Consider the following 19,983-nt stretch of genomic DNA (forward strand, 5'->3'; position numbering starts at 1 on the left):
AATCTTGAACTAAACATTTAATACTGAGCCAAGTTTTAGGCAAGAGGCTATAAACTTCAAACTTTAGAACAACAACAACAACAAAAACAGATTTTTATCTCCAAAAGAGACTAGAAATAAAACATTCACAGCTTTAAGAGAAATAAAAAGGTAATTATGCCTCAACCCCTCCGCTTTTCTTTCATTCCTTTTGGAAATACTGCCTCTCCAAAAACAGGAAATAAGATGACAGTCTTACAGGGCCTTTCAGTCTCAGATCTATAGACTTCACAGACCTTGCTATTTAATGAGCAACGTCTTCTAGGAATTCATCAGTGAGTCACCTCGTAAGGAGGAGGCCTGTGCTGACAGAGAACAATGCAGGGAGATTCCAGGCTTGCTCTGCTGCCCCACGTAGATCCTAAGCTTTGTACGGACGACAAGTTTGCTCCATTCAGGCACCAGGAGGCTGACTGTAGATTTCTGGTTGCCAGCTTCTCTGTGTCCAGCCGACAGCTCTTTCAGTTTGCGTGGGAAAATGGAATGAGCACTTTTTTAACATAGTCCCTCATGTTTTTCATATGCCAAATACTTTCTTCCTTTCCTTCTACTTTAAAAGTCATGAAAATCTCTGCATAAAAATCTTAAAAGTACTGGTAAGCAAAAAAGAAAAAGAAAACCCAAATTATCCATAAATCCTCCCACCCAAACAAACCACTGTAAAATGTTGCTACAAGCTTACAAGTAAACACTCATGCAAAAGACATGTCCAGACCCAGAACCAGAACCCAGAACCTACAAATGTGACTTTATTTGGAAAAAGGATCTTGGCAAAGGTTGTGATTGTGTTAAGGATCTCAAAATGAGATAATCATCGATTATCTATTAGACCTTAAATTCAATGATAAATGTTCTTACGAGAAGAAGAAAGCCCATACAGAGAAGGCCAGGTGAGGATAGTGCGACCACAAGCCTGAGTGACTATGACCTTGAAGCTGGAAGAGACAGGAAAGAATTCTCCCTTCAAGGGCTCTGACCTCAATTTCACGTCCTGGCACCCAGAATTGTGAGAGAATGCATTTCTGTAACTTGTCTCAAGTTTGTAGCAATCTGTGACAGTAGCCCTAGGAAGTGAATACATTTGCTCAGTAAATATCATCATGGATAGAAACACCCAGAAGCTGGAGAATAAGAAAACAACTTGTAAAGTTTTTCCTAGGAATACATAGAACTTTATGTACTAAAGAAATATGTTTTAGAAAGGTCATAGTATAAGTTATTATTAAATCAACATACACATCTTTTTGAGTAGCAAATAAATGTGACTTTATCTTTTAGATGAGCCACTATTTTTCTCAAGCGGTTCTCAATTCTTTTTTTTTTTTTTTTTAAGTATCTATTTGAAAGACACAGACGAGGGGGAGAGAGAGAGAGAGAGAGAGAGAGAGAGAGAGAGAAACCTTCTGCTGGTTAACTCACCAAATGGCCTCAACAGCCAGGGCTGAGCCAGGCCGAAGCCAAGAGCCTTGGAACTCCATCCAGGTTTCCCGCATGGGTGATAGGAACCCAAATTTTTGTGCCTATCATCTGCAGCTTTCCCTGGCAGATTAGCAGGGAGCTGGGTTGGAAGTGGAGCAGCCGGTACTGAAATTGGCACTTAGATATGGGATGCTGGCGCCATTAGCAGCAACCTAATGCCACAACACTGTCCTAGTTCTCAATTTTTGACCATTGAGTTTATTTCAATTTTTTTCTATGCTGTAATAACCATTCTTTTTTATTGCTTTATTTATGTGAGAGACAGAAATAGAAAAAGAGGTAGACATGGAAAGAGAGCCCACACCTACTATCCACTCCACCAACGGTCAAAACAGCTGAGACTGGGCTGGGTCAAATCCAGGAGCCCGGAATTCAATCCAGGTCTCCCACATGAGTGGCAGGAATGCAACCGCTCGAGCTATCACCACTGCCCGTCAGGGTGCACATTAGCAGGAAGCTGCAACAGGAGCTAGAGCCGGGACTCAATGCGATAGGGGAAGCTGTTGCCATGAAAGTATCTTAGACCAGCGCCGCGGCTCAATAGGCTAATCCTCCGCCTTGCGGCGCTGGCACACCGGGTTCTAGTCCCGGTTGGGGCGCCAGATTTTGTCCCGGTTGCCCCTCTTCCAGGCCAGCTCTCTGCTGTGGCCGGGGAAGGCAGTGGAGGATGGCCCAAGTGCTTGGGCCCTGCACCCCATGGGAGACCAGGAGAAGTACCTGGCTCCTGCCATCGGATCAGCGCGGTGCGCCGGCCTTAGCGCGCCGGCTGCGGCGGCCATTGGAGGGTGAACCAACGGCAAAGGAAGACCTTTCTCTCTGTCTCTCTCTCTCACTGTCCACTGTGCCTGTCAAAAAAAAAAAGAAAAAAAGAAAGAAAGAAAGTATCTTAACTGCTAGACTAAACGCCCACCCCATTCTTCATCTAAACATGTATGTATACCTTTAATCACTTCCTTGAAGTTTCAGAAATGGAATTCAGAGGTCACAGTCTCTTCCGGTTACCAGCTTAGTCGCTCATTTTCAATCTACCTTTCAAGACACTAGAGCTGGCCCCGCAACGTTTCTGCATCAGCCGCACAGTGATAGCCTTGGTCAACAGAGGGCGCTGGTGGGTCACTTGTAGTGGGGGCAGAAAGTCACTTCCCTTCTAGGTCCCACCTGGCGTGGGAGCCCAGCACTCCTGTCAGACTAGCTCCAGCCACACTCTCCCATCGCTCTGTGGCTGTTTCCATGGTATCTCTGGCCATGGCCTCTGGCCAGCTACCTCCCCATCTCATGGGCGCTTCTACAGACCACACTGGCCTGCTCTCAGAAAAGAGTCTTCCCCACCAACGGTTGGGTTTTCCAGTGGTAGACATACCCCCAACCAAGAGGTCTAAATTCCAGCCCCAGGCAAGGTGGGGGAACCTTCCGAATCCAGTTCCTTCACTGTCCACTGTGCCTCAGCCTACGTGTACTGACTTCTTTTCGCAGCTGCTACTTTTGGTCCCTTAGAAGTGACAGGTGACTTATCACTTTTACTAATGAACAATTCTTTTTATTAAATGTCTCCTTTCCAAATACTCAATGTGCTGTCAGCCTCCCAACTGGACACTGACTGATAGAAAGTCTATATACATTTATACTGTTTATAATATACATTTATACATTTATAATAGTATAAATATATAAATGTATAATTTATACAATTATAATAATATAAATAATATAAATTTATACATTTATAATAAATTAATTTCCAGAGCAGTTATTTCAATTTACGATTTCTTCCCTAAGCCTTAACCAATTCCAGGTATGTTCATGCAATCTTCACAATGTAAATACGATCCCTTGCCAGTTGCTTTAATTTGCATTTCCTGATTACTAGTAAAGTAGAGGAAAAGCTATTTGAGTATATGTTTTATTGGAAGGGGTCACATTAAACCAACAAAGGTTATTTCTTAGGAAGGAGACAATATAGAGAAGAGGGTAAAGGAGAGGAGATTCTCACTGATTGTTCTAAAAGCTTGAATATTGTCCAAACGTTTTACAAAGAGAAAATATTTGTGCATAATTTGTATGATTGAAAATAAGTCCATTGTGAAGGTAAGGTGCTGGCCCACGCCTCCCTGACTACACTCTACCACCGTACACGGAGTTGTTGCCTGCCATTACAGCCTGCAGGTGGTATGTCGTCCCCACCCCCAGTCGCTCCAGTTGAGGCTTACTGCCCCCAGTGTAACAGCACAGAGGACTTCAAGAGGCATTTGGGGTCTGGAGGGATCCCCCTTCATGAATGGATTGTTGTTTGGCTTCAGAGTCCGGTCAGTCGCAATGAGACCAAGTGGTTAAAAAGGGGAGATCAGCTTTCTCAGCTTCCACTCTGGTGGTGTGATCCCTCACCCACGCACCCTCACCCTTCCCGCTCCTGTGCAATGCATGGAGCTAACGGAATGCAGCCACCAATCATGCATGGAACCATGAGCTAAAACAAACCCCTTTTATTTACAACTCACCCAACCCTGGTTTGGTTTTGTTTTTGTTTTTGTTTTGGAAAGGCAGAGAGACAGAAACGCACAGAGATCTTCCATCCACTGGTTCACTCTCCAAATGCCTGCAACAGCTGGGGCTGGACCAGGCTGAAGCCAGGAGCCAGCTACTCAGTCTGGGTCTTCCACAGGTGTGGCAGGAACCCAACCACTTCGGCTACCACTTGCCGTCTCCAGGATGTGCACCAGCAGGCTGCTGGGAGGAGAAACTGAGCCAGGACTCAAACCCAGGTTCTCCAACATAGGATGCAGGTGTCCCAAACGGCACCTTAACTGCTATGCCCAACATCCTGGCCTCGGATATTCTGTTACAGCAGCACAAAATGGTCTAAGACACCTCCCTTAGCAGCTTCAGCAATGGCTTATCCAGGCCCGGCACCACAGGTCTTGTCAGGACCACCGACTCGCCCCATTGAGGCTGCATCTGGGAGGTCAGAGGGAAGTGAGGCCAGCACATGGGTGACAACAGCTGAAGCTGCAGCATTTTCCGGGATAGGAGAGTCATGGTGTTAAATCCTCTGTCTCATTGTAAGAACCTGTGTAAAACCAAGAGTTGGGCCTTAAATCCAGACTTTGAGTTTCTAACACATGCTCTCCACACATCTAGGGAGAAACAGGGTGGTGTGGAGGCCATGGGGAACATTTGCCTTTTCCTGGCTACCAGGTGAACACGGTTGCAAACTGTGGGATTTAATCTAACCCCAAAGAGGAAGAGGCATGACTAGTTGAGCTCAGACTATAGTCATCTGTCTGCGGTAAAACCACTCACCATCCTTCACACCTTTCAGCCTTGTTTCCCATTCACAAAAAAGAAAAACCCTGTGAGGAGAGTTCAGGTGTGGCATAACCAGTAAAGCTGCTGCCTGAAGTGCCAGCATCTCATATGGGCGTCGGTTCGAGTCCCAGCTGCTCCACTTCTGATCTAGCTCTCTGTTATTGTGCCTGGGAAAGCAGCAGAAGATGGCCAAGTGCTTGGGTCCCTGCACCCACATAGGAGATGCAGAAAAAGCTCCTGGCTCCTGGCTTCAGTCTGGCCCATCTCCAGCCATTGCAGCCATGTGGGGAGTGAATCAGCAGATAGAAGACCTTTCTCTCTCTCTCTCTCTCTGTCTCTCTCTCTCTCTCTCTCTCTCTCTAACTCTGCCTTTCAAATAAATAAATCTTTAAAGAGTGTGTGTGTGTTCAGGTGGTGTCACTGTAGTCATTCCTAATTGCGATTGACAATTGCATGATTCTTGATCTGACAGAGCTAAAATATACTATATTAAGAAATGTTTTTCCTTCTGGGAAAGGAAGCTCCTTTCATTACCCAGGAGCTAAGAGACCTCCCAGGACTGGACCAAGTGGCAAGTGAAGAGGGGAATGGAAGGTGGTGGGGGCAGAGCAGGTGGAGCGGTAGAGTGGACTGAATCATGAGAACTAGCACCACACGGTAGCGTTTGTGGGAATGAGGGGGAGACGGTGAAAGGGAGAGAAAGGGCCCCAAAATCGGTATCAGGGATGTTTGGGAAGGGGCACTAGGCGTTGTACACCGTGCTAAGGTAATCCTCACTTCCCACCCCCTTCCAGAGCTCATTCACCCGGCTGAGTGAGGACCTGTGCTCATTTTCAAAGATTTTGGAGTCATTTCTATTTATTTTAGCTGTGTTGGTGTTCTGAGACTGAACTTTGACCCAGCCCGAGGTATTTATTTGTGTTACCTCTGTTTCACGTTGGTCTCCCCCACTAACTGTGAATTCGCCTAATGGATTAGGAGCTGCTAGACAACAGTTAAAAGCCTTTAAGACATGATTTTTCTAAAGACCCGAAGGTCCCCGCTTTCTGGGAATAGCTGCGGTGTCAAGGCAGCGAAACAAAAGCAGGAAAACCCGTTCCGACGTGGCTCGGTCTGGCATCCAAAGCTCTCACCTCACGCCCTGTGGCCAAGGGTGCCGCTCAGAAGGGTCACATAGTCTGAAAGCAGATATTCATGGTGCGTGGGCTTCTTCCCATTCTAAGAAATACACAAATGGTTCATTCAAGTCCAGACTGCTCTTGTACATATCCCCGGTACTGAACCATGTGTCTGCTTTTAAAAACAAGTAGGAAGTTTTAATGTTATGATTATTTATTTGAGAGACAGGGAGAGAGACAGACATATGTAACCACTATTCTGAATTTGGTATTTGCTCCAGGCCAAATCTTTGTGTTCTTCCCAAATTCACGACGTGATGTTATTTGGAGGAGGGAATTAGGGCTTGAGCGTAGAGTTCTCATGAATGGTATGAGTGCCCTGTGCGGGGGAGGAAAAGACCAGTTCTCTCTCTCCCCACGTTATGAATGGAAATCAAGAAGGCAGCTGTTGTCCAGCCAGGAGGAGGGCCCTCAGTGGACACCAGATCTGCCAGTGTCTTCATCTGGGACTTCTTAGCCTACCGACCTCTGAGAAACACCGATTCTGTCATGCAAGTCCCCTCGTGTAGCATCACATTTGTGATAGCAGCCCAGACTAAAGCAGCATGCATCATTGTCATTCTCATGCAGGTTTTTGTAATTTTACAATACCAAGAATTATTGGGCCTGTTTAGCAGTTATCTAGGTAGTATACTGATACAGAAACACACACACATAATATATTTAAATCCTTTTACAATTTGAAGATGTATCAGTGCTGAGAAATATAGTTGTATTTTTTATCGTTAAAAAAAGATTTATTTATTGCGAGGCCAAGTTACAGACAAAGGGAGAGACAGAGAGAGATCATCCATCCACTGGTTCACTCCCCAAATGGCTGCAACAGCCAGAGCTGGGCCAATACAAAGCCAGGAGCCAGGAGTTTTTTCCAGGTCCCCTACGTGGGGGCAGGGGCTCAAGCACTTGGGTCATCTTCTACTGTTTTCCCAGGCCATAGAAGAGAGCTGGATCAGAAGAGGAGCAACCAGGATGCGAACCAGTGCCCATGTGGGATACCGGAGCTGCAGGCAGAGGCTTAACCTACTATGCCACAGCGCTGGCCCCTGCACTTTTTACCTTAACTGCTGTTTTCCACTGGATGACCATAGCACAATATATTCATTTATTCTCCTATGGATGGACAATAACTTTTTTTAAAAAATCTTTGTTATTATTAGCCAGACTGCAAGAAAAATTCTTTAGGAGGGAAAAATTCACCTTTTTAAATTTAATTTTGTCTTTAAAATACAGTTGGTTGAATAATACAATCAATAAAGTTGGCTTTATTGTTGAATGCACAGTTCTGTCATAGATTCACATGGCCATGCATTGCAGTCACAACAAGACATGGAGCAGTTCCAACACCCAAAACAGCTCCCTAGTGCTTTTCCTTGTAGTCTCAGCTTCATCACTGTCTCTGATGCCTGGCCACCAATGAGCCATGCACTGTCACCACAGTTGTTCTATTTCTTTTTTTTAAAACAAATATTTATTCATTTATTTGAAAGGCAGAGTTACAGAGAGACAGAGGCAGAGGCAAATACAGAGAGAGAGGTCTTCCATCCTCTGGTGCACTCCCCAGATGGCTGCAACAGCCGGAGCTGTGCTAATCTGAAGCCTGTAGCCAGGAGCTTCCTCTGGGTCTCCCACGTGGGTGCAGGGGCCCAAGGACTTGGGCCATCTTCTACTGCTTTCCCAGGCCATAGCAGAGAGCTGGATCGGAAGTGGAGCAGCCGTGATTCGAACCAGCACCCATATGGGATGCCGGCACTGCAGGTGGTGGCTTTACCCGCTATGCCACAGCGCTGGCCCCCAGTTGTTCCATTTCTAAAGTATCATATAAATGTAATATCGCAATATGTAAACTTTTGAGATTGGATTCTATCTCACAACATAACACCTTTTAGATGCATCCTTACTGTGTGTATATCAATATTGTGTTCCTTGCTACTGCTAGGCATTATTACATATTATTACATTGTCTGATATTCAACAGTTTATCTGCCCATTAGTAGACATTTACATTATTTCCAAATTTGACAATTATTCATAAGACTGCTGTAAGACCTTCACAGACAGGCTTTGGGCACCTATGTTCACAACTCATTTGGATAAATACCCAGCAGTAGATTACAATCATATGGTAAGTATGTGTTGCTATTTCCAAGTGTTTGGGGATTTGCCAGTTATCTTTCTGGCACTGATTTCTACCCTAATTCTATTATGAACAGAGAACTTGACTCATATGATTTTGATTCTTTTCAAATTTATAATTTTTGTGCTGTATCACAGGATATGGTTTATTCTGATAAAAGTGTACACTTAAAAATATGTGCTAAAGGGCCTGTGCTGTGGCGTGGCAGGTTAAGCCACCTGCAGTGCCAGGATCCCATGTGGGTGCTCGTTTGAGTCCCAGCTGCTCCACTTCTGATCCAGCTCCCTGCTAATATGCCTGGGAAAGAAGCAGAAGATGGACCAAGTCCTTGGGCCCCTGTACCCACATGGGAGACCCAGACAAAGCTCCTGGCTCCTGGCTTCAGTCTTGCCCAGCTGCGGCTGTTGTGGCCATTTAGGGAGTGAACCAGTGGATGCAAAATCTTTGTGTCTCTCCCTCTCTGTGCCTGTAACTCTGCCTTTCAAATAAAATAAATAAATCTTTTAAAAAATGGAAGGAAGGAAGAAAATACTCATTCCCAGCCCCACTTCCAACATTATGGTTCAATCTACGGGATAGCCCTGGAATTTGTATTTTCAGAAAGATACCAGTAATTCCAACACACAGGTTGTACTTTAAAGAACTCTGCCTATGTTGAAACATGATGTCTTAGCCGGCGCCGTGGCTCAATAGGCTAATCCTCCACCTTGCGGCGCCGGCACACCAGGTTCTAGTCCCGGTTGGGGCGCCGGATTCTGTCCCGGTTGCCCCTCTTCCAGGCCAGCTCTCTGCTATGGCCAGGGAGTGCAGTGGAGGATGGCCCAGGTGCTTGGGCCCTGCACCCCATGGGAGACCAGGAAAAAGCACCTGGCTCCTGGCTCCTGCCAGGATCAGCGCGGTGCGCCGGCTGCAGCGGCGGCCATTGGAGGGTGAACCAGCGGCAAAGGAAGACCTTTCTCTCTCTGTCTCTCTCTCTCACTGTCCACTCTGCCTGTCAAAAAAAAAAAAAAAAAAAAAAAAAAAAAAAAAAAAAAGAAACATGATGTCTTGGTCATGCATAGAAAATTGACGACTTTCTAGTTCAGAATAAGGTGTCAAGGGCAATACCAAATCAATCTCGGGTTTCTGAACTTCCATTCTGTATCTGCCACTCTCAGTAACTTAACTGCCTCTCTCCTCTCCCGCTGATGGCTGGCACAGCCAGCAGGCTAGGTCGGCATTGCCGTCACACACATCTACACTGTAATAAAATCTCCGGGGGACATAGACGCCTCCAGTTAGCAAAGGTATTTCCTTATATTTTTCTTATCTACTGCTCTTTCAGTAAGTCCACTGTGATTCCAGTAAATGTTCTAACAGTTAACATTTATCGGGGTCAGATTTTATAAATCAGTGCTGTTATTTGAAACTCTCTTTTCCAAACCACTCTTCACTGTCATGTTTGAGTCCACATACGCAGACCCACAAACACATTTATTCTACAGGAATCTGCTAGTTCTCATCTGTATGCCTTGCTTTGTATGAGACCCTGTGAAGGCAGGAAAAGAAAAGAGAAAGACGTGTCCTCATGGAAGACAAAACTAGTGTTAAAAAAAACCAGCCACACAAACAAGAACACAGCCAGCTGTGCGTTAAGTAACATGTGAGCGTGTGCAAGGTGAAATCGAGTATTGCCTTCACAGAATGAGGAACTCTGGCGTTGAAATGGGACCCTCACTTTTCTGCTTTAATTCCTAGAGGGAGAAAGCACGATATTTAGCTTGACTGGAAGGAAACACACAAGAGTCCTTTCCGTTTGCTCCTTTTCATGCACACAGTGGCACAAACTCCCTAATCCGTGCAGGGTACATACTGCCTCACGCCCTCTCTTAATCAGCCATGGGCACAGGCAGACCGTGGCCCTCTAATGATCATGAAGATGTCTGAAGGTAGGAAGGATGTGTCATATACTTCTCCTGTGTCTCTTACAGATCTAAACTACGGCCTTTTATTTTTATGAATTATTAGGCCTCCCCGGCACTGAGAACTGGGACCCGCATGAGGTTCCACAGCTGCTGAGGGGGCCAGGACCTCTGCCCGTACTCAGCAAGCACTTCCCCAGTGAAGGACACAGACAAGCAACGCTCTCCTCCGCACTCAGGAAGCAGCGCGCCGCTGAGAACGGACGTGTACTGTACCAGCTTGCAGGGGCTGCTGCAACCAAGTGCCACAAACCACTGGGCTTCCACAACAGGCATTTATTGACTCAGTCCTGGAGGTAACCAGCCCAAGACTGAGCTCTGTGCAGGAGGAAATCTGTTGCATGCTTCTTTCTACCTTCCGGAGGCTTCTGGCAATCTCCGACATTCCTTGTCTCGTAGAGACATTGCCTCAATCTCTGCCTTCATCTTCAGACGGCTCCCCCGGTGTGCATAGCTCTGTGTCCAAATTTCCCGTGTCTCTAAGGACACCAGTCCTAGCGGTGAAGGTCCGTTCCATTCCAATCTCATTTCAACTCATTGTGTCTACAATGCCTCTATTTCCAAATCAAGCCACATTTGGGGCTATTCAAGATGAGGATTTCTGCATATGAATTTGAAGGAGAAACATCATTCAACCCATAACACAAACGACTTCAGACAACATGGCCAATGCAGTCATAAGGGCATATAGGAGAAGCTATGGGAATACACTAGACCACATGGCACTGAGTTTAAGGGACATGAGCAGGAGCACCCGAGGAAATGGGACAAGTGGTCAAAGCTTGGGTAGACAATGGTTCACCAATGAGCCAAGGGAAAGAGCTTTCATTAAAGGCATGTCTGTGCCTGGGGAACTTCAGAAAGTGCTGTGGACCTAAGACTGGGAGAGACGTAAGAAGGACAGGGGAGATGAGGATGGACAGGGAGGGAGAGCAGACCTCCAAGAGCCGTGGACTTAATCCAGAGGCAGTGAGGAGGAGCCTTGGGGGATTTTCAGGAGACTCTTCCGGTTGCATCTGCATGCTGGGAAGCTCATTCTGGCAAGAATTTGGGTGGGCACTGAAAGGGGGCAAGATTGGGAGCAGTGAGACCACTTCACAGTCTGCAAGTCTAAGCAAGATAGTATAAGGTTCTGGACAAATTCATGGGCAGGATAAATGGAGAGGGGGCAAGGGATGGATTTCCACTGGGAGGCGTGAAACAGAACGAGTCCCTACAAAGAGCAGTCTAGGAAAACATCAGTGTGAATTGAGGGGATGAAGATGACGCTGATGGGAAAGCCAGGTGCCAGGAAGAACAAAAGGAGGAGGCTCATTTCCCGGAGGGGGAGCGAGAGACTTGAAGCAAACACTGAGACAGTGAGATCTGCCTGGCCAGTCCTACTGTGGGATGTCTTCCTCCTATTCCAACTTCATTCTCTCAACATCTGACATATGCGGTTTTGCCCTTGACCTTTGTGGGACAGGAAACATAATCTCCAAGCAAGTTAGAGAAATGGGGGCCAGACAACAGTCTACTAAGGGAGCATGACCCTATGAGTTGGGGAGAGTTGAAGTTGTAGGACTTGTGACAGCTTCATAATAATGACTTTGCTAACTCAGAAAAATGCACACAGTGTTGTCCCATGGTCATTATAGACAACGCCTGCCTCCTTCATTCACTGGCCATGACACATCAGAAGGAGCAAAGATTCTCGGAAACTGGAAATTTAATTCTAGATCAATGAAAGAAGGTTCCAGAACCCCTCCCAATGCCTCCCGCCACGTGCAAGTGAGCGGATTGGTGGAGAACAGATCATCTTGGAGTTTCTCCCTTGGACTGGGCATTCAGACTACAATGCTATCTCCTGTTTCTATCTTCCTTTTCTATACTTTTCTATTTTTGCTTTACCCATGAAAAGTCTCTAACCTAGTGTACTAGGCAGCTTTCCGTTACTATAACAAGTAAACTTGAGGAAGCCTAATTTTATAAAGGACAGGGGTTTATTGTTGGCTCACGGTTCTGGAAGTTTAAGGTCAAGGAGCCTCATCTGGTGGGGGCCTTCCTGCTGACAGCTGGAAGTGGCACAGAGCATCCCACAGCAGGACACAGCACACTCGTATGGCTGTGTCTAAGTATACGTAGTCTCTTGTGAAGCCCCTAGTATTCAATCATTGCACCCTGCTCTAACGACCTCATCCAGTCTGATCACTTCACAAAGACCCCACCTTTTTGTTTTGTTTTGTTTCTGGAACTATTTTTATCCCCCTTTTTTATTGTTTCAACCAAATTTTATTTACAGAATATAAATCTCTTCAAAAAGATACATTCCTTAATTTAATTAATGGTAAAAAAGCCTTTTTAAACAGAAAAAAAAAGCCTAAATATCATCACTTATATTTATACAGAAATACAGATCATTAAAAGTGTAGGAACATAGGACATAAAATGTGATTTTTACTTAAGCAGTTACATGAATAAGGCTTTTTTAAAAAATTTTTTTTTCAATTTTTTTAATTAGTAAATATAAATTTCCAAAGTACAATTTATGGAATACAATGGCTTCCCCCCCCAAGACCTCACCTTTGAACACCACGATGCCACTGAGCCTCTACCCTCTTTGCACTGATTCACTTAGGACTTTGGGATTGAAAGTCCTGCCTGGGTCTGAGGGCCAAATCACATTCAAACCAGAGCACCTGGTGGAATAGGCACTCAAGGAATAGGCACAATGGTAGCAAACACCTGTGTCACCACTTAGCATAAGTGCTTTGTAGACCTCAATTCATTTAAGCTGCATAATAACTGTGGAGGCGGGGGTGGGTCCTATGACTGTCTCAACTTACAGATGAGTGGATGGCTGAGGCCACAAGACGTCTTCCCCCAAAATGCAGGCCAAGAATTCTGGACTGAATCCTGAGTCAAGGGTGACTCCAGGGGCCAGCGTTGTTGCATAGCAGGATAAGCCACTGCCTGCAATGTCTGCGTCCGATACGGGCATTGGTTGCAGTCCCAGCTGCCCCACTTCCTATCCAGCTCCCTGCTAATGCACCTGGGAAAGCAGCCGAAGATGCCCAAGTGTTTGGGCCCCTGCCACCCACCTGAGAGACCCAAATGAAGCTCCTGGCTCCTGGCTTCAGCCTAGCCCAGCCCTGCCCATGGCAGCCATCTGGGGAGTGAACCAGGGAATGGAATCTCTCTGTGTGTCTCTCCTTCTCGCTCCGCGAAACTCTACCTTTTAAATAAACAAATAAATCTGGGGGCGGGGGGGGGGGTGACTCCTGCCAGGCAAGGGTGAAGGGTGATGGTTGAAGAGGAGGATTAACAGGGGAGGTTCTGCTGCCCACGCAGGCAGCTCCTGGACATCCAGCAGGGCGGGACCGCACCTCAGGCTAGGACCAGGTCACTAAACAGAGGAGCCAGGAGTTCCGGCGCCTGCCTCTCCCTCCAAGGAAATCAGGGTGGGAGGGGGAGTAGCAGTGACCTCACAGACTATGGGGAGAAAGCCCCGATGTGTCTTCCAGTGATTCATCTGGGTGGACTCCTTTCACACCAAGCTCAATTCAAAAGGTCGGAGTGGGGCCAGAGGGGCCCCTCCCTCCTTCAGCGCAAGAAGTGTTTCCTCCTTTTAAAGTACAGGCAGAGTTGGAATCGAGCCCCGTCCAAACAGGAAATGGCCAAGATTCTAGGTAAAACCGGTGCCTTCTTCTTTAAAGGTCAAGCTTTTCATTCACCAAGTCATTGTTTCCTGAGCGCCTACTACGTGCCAAGCACGTGGTTCGCGGTTGTTAGGGATCTCTGCGGGCGGGGGCAAAGAGAAAGGATGAGCGCGAGCGCACACACACACACACACACACACATCTGGCAAAGCCCACAAGAGAAAGCTTTTAGGGAATGGTGATGGCTTTCTTCTAAAAAATAAAAATGGAAATGAACGTTCCAGCCTCCTCTCCCAGGAGTCCCCCCAACGGGCCTGGACTGAGTCCCGAGCCGGGAAAGTGAGAGGCCTGGGCGCAGCGAGGAGGCCTGGAGAGGCGGGCTGGGTGACAAGGTGGAAGGGCAGAGCGGCAGCGGGCCCGGGACTCGGCTGGAGAGCTGCGCCAGAGGCAGGTGCCAGCTGCGAGTGGGCGGAGGTGCGGGCGCCAGGCCAGCGGGGGGAGGCCCCGCGTTACCTCTGCCTCCAGGAGGCCCGGCGCGCGCTCCAGCTCGCCGGGAGGCGCCCCCGCCTCGCCAACTCCCAGCTTGCGCCGTCCGTGCCAGCCTGGGGCACGGGCGTCCCCGCCGCCCGCAGAAGGAGCCGCGGGCGCAGTCGCTGCAGCGCCGAGCGGCAGCATCCTCAGGAGAGACGCCCCAGGCTCCGCAGCCGCCTGCCTGCTCCCGGGGCCGAGCGAGCGCCGCCGCCCGCTCTCTGCGCTCCTCCTCGCCGTCGCCCGTGCCCCCGCCGCGCCGCCACCCCGGCGGCGGCCTGCACCTGCGCCCCGGGCCCTTCACCTGCGGCAGGCACCCGGCCAGGCGGGAGAGAAAAGGCGCGAGACACCGGGAGACCCGGTCCCCTCGTCTCCACTAAGCACGGAGAAGCGAGCGACGCCCGCCAGCACCCGGTCCCCAAGTTCAGGGGTGACAGCTCTCAAAGGAGGGCTGTCCCGCGAGGTGAGCATTCCGGTCCCGTGGACCCCGGCCGGCCCGCGGGACTCCAGGCGCCTCTAGTGCCTGCGCCCCGGGCGCCCTCCGGGTCCTCGGAGACCGCCCGCTCGCCCCCCGCACCCCGGCGCCCACCTCGGCCCGCGCCCGGGCGGGGCCATGCCGGGGCTGCGCCGGGACCGCCTGCTGACCCTGCTGCTGCTGGGCGCGCTGCTCTCGGCCGACCTCTACTTCCACCTCTGGCCTCAAGTGCAGCGCCAGCTGCGGTCCCGATTTCGCCCGCCTGGCTGCCCGTGCGCCGGCCGCGCCTCTTCCCAGCCCGGGGATTCGGCCGCAGCCTCCTCGGACCCCGGTGCGGGCGCGCACAACTTTTCCCAAGCCGGGCGCGGGGCTGAGCCGGAGGGCGGCGGCCGCGGCGTCTCCAAGCTGCAGGCCCTCTTTGCCCACCCGCTGTACAACGTCCCGGAGGAGCCTCCTCTCCTGGGTCCGGAAGACGCTCTCTTGGCCAGCCAGGAGGCGCTGCGGTATTACCGGAGGAAGGTGGCCCGCTGGAACAGGTGAGGACCCCGCCCGGGAGACCCGGGAGCGCGCGCTCCCGTGGCCTGCTCTGCGCCGCCCCCGACTCTGGCCTGAGTCGGCTGCCTGCACACCTGAAGCTTGGCTGCGGGATGACAGGGTGTTCCCCAGCCAGCCCCCCACCAGCCGTGGCAGACCCCAGAGGGCAGCGGGCGAGTAAGACCTCAGCGGGAGAAAAAGTTTCCAGCGGCAGTACAGCGAGGAAATGCGCCGAGCCCCTCCCCCTGAGCGCCTCTGTGCTCGGCTGAGCCCCACTCGCGTTCCCCGGCCCGGTCCCGCCCGCCCTTCCCGCTGTCCCGATGCGGAAAGCCGCTGCTGGACTTCGGTTTTTCCAGTTTCCAAACAGAACAGTTGCAGCGCTGCCTCGGAGGCAGCCTCACCTCTGCTGCTGGAACAAACCTGGGCGCTTTCCAGAAAGCCTGCCACTCTCCGCTCCCCGCAATCCCAGACCTGACCCGTTCTTGATCCCGCTGCCCGGTGTCAGAGATCCCAAGAGGTCAGCGGGGGGCAGGAAGCCAGCAGTCGGCTCTCAGACTCCCCGCTTCCCTCCCCGCTCCTATTTGCAGCGTGGCTTGTCCCTCTCTGACGAGTGCAGCAAGTTGAAGTCACTTTCAGTATCTTGTTATCCTGATGATTTGGGTTGACATGGACCTGGTTTGGTGTTTTCGCGGAGAAGGTTTAAAAGAAAAAAAAGTCAGCTTGGGAATTTTTAAAAACCCGAAGGCAAATACCGTAGAGGGTGGAGGAAAAACGTATTGAACATACTTAGGATGAAATTAAAAAGGATGGTTTTGTAAAAGGGTTGGCCTGGGGCAGGGGGTGTGGGCTGAGATCCTCATGCCCATGGCTGGAAGCCTTCACAGGGATTCCTCTATTTGAAAGCATAAAACTCCTCTAAATATTGCTCCTCACCCCAAGTTCACTTTCACACCACACCCATCTCTCTGCTTAATACGAGAGATTTCAAAATGAGATGTCTGGTGGTTTTATGGTCCCTCTGGAAGAAAAGCAGACCATAAATCTCGGCTGGAACTCAGAGCTCACCCAATTTAACTGTTTGCTCATTATTCTGTACTGCTGAGAGTGGAGGGAAGGGGAAAAAAAAGCTCTAGAAAATAAAAAGAGGAAGAAGTTCAGAATTACTGGCTGAAATCAAAGTGGCGATTTTCAATTGCAACTCGATGGCTGGTGATTTTATTTGAGAAAGAAAGCGGTTCTCAATTTCATTGCTAATTGTGTGCAATAGAAGGCAGTTCCAGTCTGCTTCTCAGACACTGTCATTTTCAACCGCATTTTTATTTCATCAGCGACGTGGGCGTCAGGGTCAGTGAGCTAGAAGATTTTGCCCTTGGAACAATTATCTACCTATCTATTGTGGACTTGAGCATGAGAGACTGTGGGAAAAGTCATCTGCTTTTGCCAGTGTTGATCGATGTCCACTTAGTCACATTTCTGTGGCCTTAAACTTCCCTATGTCACTTTGATCCTGGAGGAAAGTCCAGGACAGTATTTTGGCAGAAAAGCAAAAAAAAAAAAATTTTCTCTCCAAGCTCTCGTACAATCAATTTTAAGCTTGATTTCTACACCATTATCTGTCCAAAAAAAAAGCACAAACACAGACACTAGCCAGAAATGATCTTGGCCATTTAACAGAGGGTCAGGGGGGGCTGGTGACATTGCTGTCCTCAGAGGTCACAGAGTGGTTCTGTGTGATTGGTTGACCGTGAGTTTCCCAAGCGAGGTTTGTGGGCTGTAGCACGAGGGCCAGCTGCACTTACAAACACTGGACCTGGACCCCAGGAGCTAAGAACAGCCCATCTCCACTCTCACTAGGTTGCAAATGGCAACCCCAGGCTGCTAAGAGGCAGAGGTGTTCTTACTTACATCAGAGTGAAAAGTGGAACTCGGGAAGTCATTAGCCAGCGTGATTGTGAATCACACTCAGAGTTGTCGTGGTGTGAGAGGTAGTCACTCATTATGAGTGCCCTGATGATTACACCGACACGTGGAAGTGCTGGTGAAACCCAGGTGCCCGCTACGACGGGCAGGGCCAAGGAAGGCCCCCAGCGGCGGTGCAGACAGATCGTTAGAATGGACATCGCATAATCAGAAGCAAAGAATACCCTGGCTAATTGTGTTTCTCTTGCACAGACAAGCCCTCCTTGCTGGTAGCCACAGCTCTGCCAGTATTTAAAATCTAGTGATTTATGAGCATATGTGGAAGCTTCCATGCCAGTAATTACCTACCATTAACCGCCATGCGAACCGAGAGCATCAGGAAGCTGTCTGATGCTCCAGGAGAGGTGCAGGTTGTAAAATCAGCCAAATCCACATTCTTCGTCACTCACTTGCCCGGAAGAGACCATTGGCCTGAGTGATTTCTTTAATATTCTTTTATTTTTACCACCACACTAAGAAGTAGCGATATGAAAAGTGTCTTTCTACGAACTCACACTCATTACCCTAAGAGGAAGTAGGTAATGGCTGGGCAAATTCCTTTTTGATTTCACACTGTGGAAGAGGGAGCTTGTCCACTGTTTTGAATGTTTCCGGCTTTCAACCAATATTTGTTAATTGGACGCCAATGTTGAGTTAAGCCGAACCTTGGAAGCCACGTGGTGTGTAGGGTGGGCCATCTGGGTGCTGCCTAACCCTCACGCTTCCAGCAAACCTTCTTAACCAGCTGTCCTTGCCTCCCTTCCTCTCTTTTCCCCCTCACAACGTGACCAAGGGGGCACAGTCTGCGTTTAAAATGTAATCAGGGAAAGTGTTTCTGTCAGGTAGTCAGCCGCTGATCACCGCGAGCCGGCCCACGCCAGGCTCCATCAGGCGCAATGGCACAGTTGGCACCTGTCTTGAATAGCAAAGAGGGAGGAGCACAGGAAACACCGTCTCACTCTTCCAGGCCACGCACTAACAAGGCACAGCCGCGCTGCTCCTGGTCTTTGCCTTAACGAGCGGTGGGGGCAGGCTTACCTGGAGCACAGGTGATGCCTCACATCAGCGCCATGCTTACGTTCGGAGAAGCGGAGCTGCGATCTCATCCCTGGCCCGCCAGACAGCATCTGTCCTTCGACAAGTCACAACGAGTCGGTTTGGCCTGGCCTTCTGCCCGGCTCTCTTTGGTCGGTTCCTCTGTAGCAGACAAGGTCAAACAAGGTCAGGCCTTCCCAGTGCAGAAACTCCAGCAGCTGCACCACAACTGCTTCTCGTTCGTGACATCTTTGTCCGTTCTCAGGAAGATTATATTGTGCTACAATTACAGATTCAGCGCTTGGGGGTGGGGGAAGACAGAGAGAGAGAGGAGAGAGAGAGAATTGCTCCCCATTGCACGCTCCTGTCTGCCCCTCTCCTCCTACCTATTTGCTGTCACTGAAAGCAAGCCTAGCCCTGAATCTCTCTTTGAAAATCACAGCTCAGAAGCCGGGCAGCTTTTTCAACACATGACAGCCGTTCAAGGGGAGTAAACTGGCTGCAGTTTTCCTGGGGGTGCTTGGAGAAGATCCAGAAGCCAGGCAGTTAGAGGAGAGGGGAGAGGAAGGTCCAGGAGAGATGACAAGGAATTCAGCTGGAAGGTGGAGGTGTCTAGTCTAGGAGTTCTAGAAAGAAAAGCTCCTCCTGGCCCTGTGCCATCTATGGAGTGAACGATGCCATCGCTTCACTATCTCTTCTGTCCTTGCCTCCATCTTTTTACGTCTTTCCTACTCATCTCATGCCTGCCCCTGATCATTTAGAACGTAGGTTTTTTTTTTTTTAAGATTTATTTATTTATTTGAAAGGCAGAGTTAGAGAGAGAGGGAGAGTCAGAGAAGAGAGAAAGAAATCTTCCATCCTACGGTCCACTCCCCAAGTGGCCACAATGGCCAGGGGCTGTGCCAGGTTGAATCCAGGAACTCCGTCTGGTCTCCCGTGTGTGTGGCAGGGACCCAAGCACTGGGCCATCTTCCACTGCTTTCTTAGGTACGTTAGCATGAATCAGAAGTGGAGCAGCCAAAACTTGAACCAGTGTTCATATAGGCACTGGGTTAACCCTCTGTGCCACAACGCCATTCCCAGCATGTAGGTTTCTTGTGAGCAGTTCAGCCACAGATTCCCACTTGTGGCTAGTGGGCTCGTGCCTTTCTCCCAGGGCTGACATGACCTTGGCTCCTTGTCTGGTTCTTCTGCCGACAATGCCAGGTCAGAAAGAGAGAAAACGGCTTCTGCTGTGGGGAGATGGGTCTCAGCATGGCCTGTGTGTGGCTACCAGAGGGACTGGGGAACCTGACTTCTGTCTCCCATTCCCATTCTTCCCAACGATAGTCTTGTTTGGCTGCTTTTAAAAGTGCTATTATTTTAGTAATTGCTGACTCCTTGGACTTACAGCTAAAGGAACCCTTTCCTCTTCTCAGAATCAGCAGCGCCAAGCAGAGAATTTCTGAGAAGGCCACTCCTAGAAGGTCATTTTCAGGTTCCTGCTCCCTTATGCTAAAGCCGGGTCCTCATTGCCATAACCCCAGGAAAGAGCTAAATCAGAGAGAATGTCAGTAGTGTTCATCCAGTGAGGAGAGGCAGCTCCTGCTTCCAGGTAGTTCCGTTGTTTCCAGCCTCACCCAATCTTTCACCCGAACCAAGTACTCATCAATGCCAGGAGCACAAATGGCTAATTTTCTGCATGCAGATCCTCCTACCTGAAACAGTTGTTATGTGCCAG

At 49.2% G+C, this 19,983-nt stretch overlaps 1 protein-coding gene and 1 long non-coding RNA gene across 5 annotated transcripts in view; one reads left to right on the forward strand and one right to left on the reverse strand.

Annotated features, from left to right (window-relative positions):
• Positions 1–12,342: 12,342 nt before the first annotated feature.
• LOC127484494 (uncharacterized) lies at positions 12,343–18,549 on the reverse strand. 3 transcript variants are annotated; one of them, XR_011383402.1, is made up of 3 exons: positions 16,056–18,549; positions 15,690–15,941; positions 12,343–13,871 (listed from the first exon to the last, which is right to left on the reverse strand). It is a non-coding gene; the product is annotated as an uncharacterized lncRNA (long non-coding RNA). The 3 variants fall into 3 exon arrangements; XR_011383400.1 differs by having other exon boundaries at positions 15,690–18,549; XR_011383401.1 differs by having other exon boundaries at positions 15,671–18,549.
• FAM20A (FAM20A golgi associated secretory pathway pseudokinase) overlaps positions 14,584–19,983 on the forward strand; it is a 57,260-nt gene continuing 51,860 nt past the window's right edge. The window contains exon 1 of one of the 2 annotated variants that reach the window (XM_070060400.1): positions 14,584–14,723. Coding sequence is in view for 1 of the 2 variants with exons in the window: in XM_017349297.3 (XP_017204786.2) it covers positions 14,874–15,271 (398 nt within the window). In the remaining variant the exon portion in view is untranslated. Of the gene's footprint in view, positions 14,724–14,870; positions 15,272–19,983 lie in introns of those variants that run through there. The other variant, XM_017349297.3, reaches the window with a different exon arrangement.

This window comes from Oryctolagus cuniculus, chromosome 17 (genome assembly GCF_964237555.1).
Source record: "Oryctolagus cuniculus chromosome 17, mOryCun1.1, whole genome shotgun sequence".
In the NCBI taxonomy this organism is placed as follows: Eukaryota; Metazoa; Chordata; class Mammalia; order Lagomorpha; family Leporidae; genus Oryctolagus; species Oryctolagus cuniculus.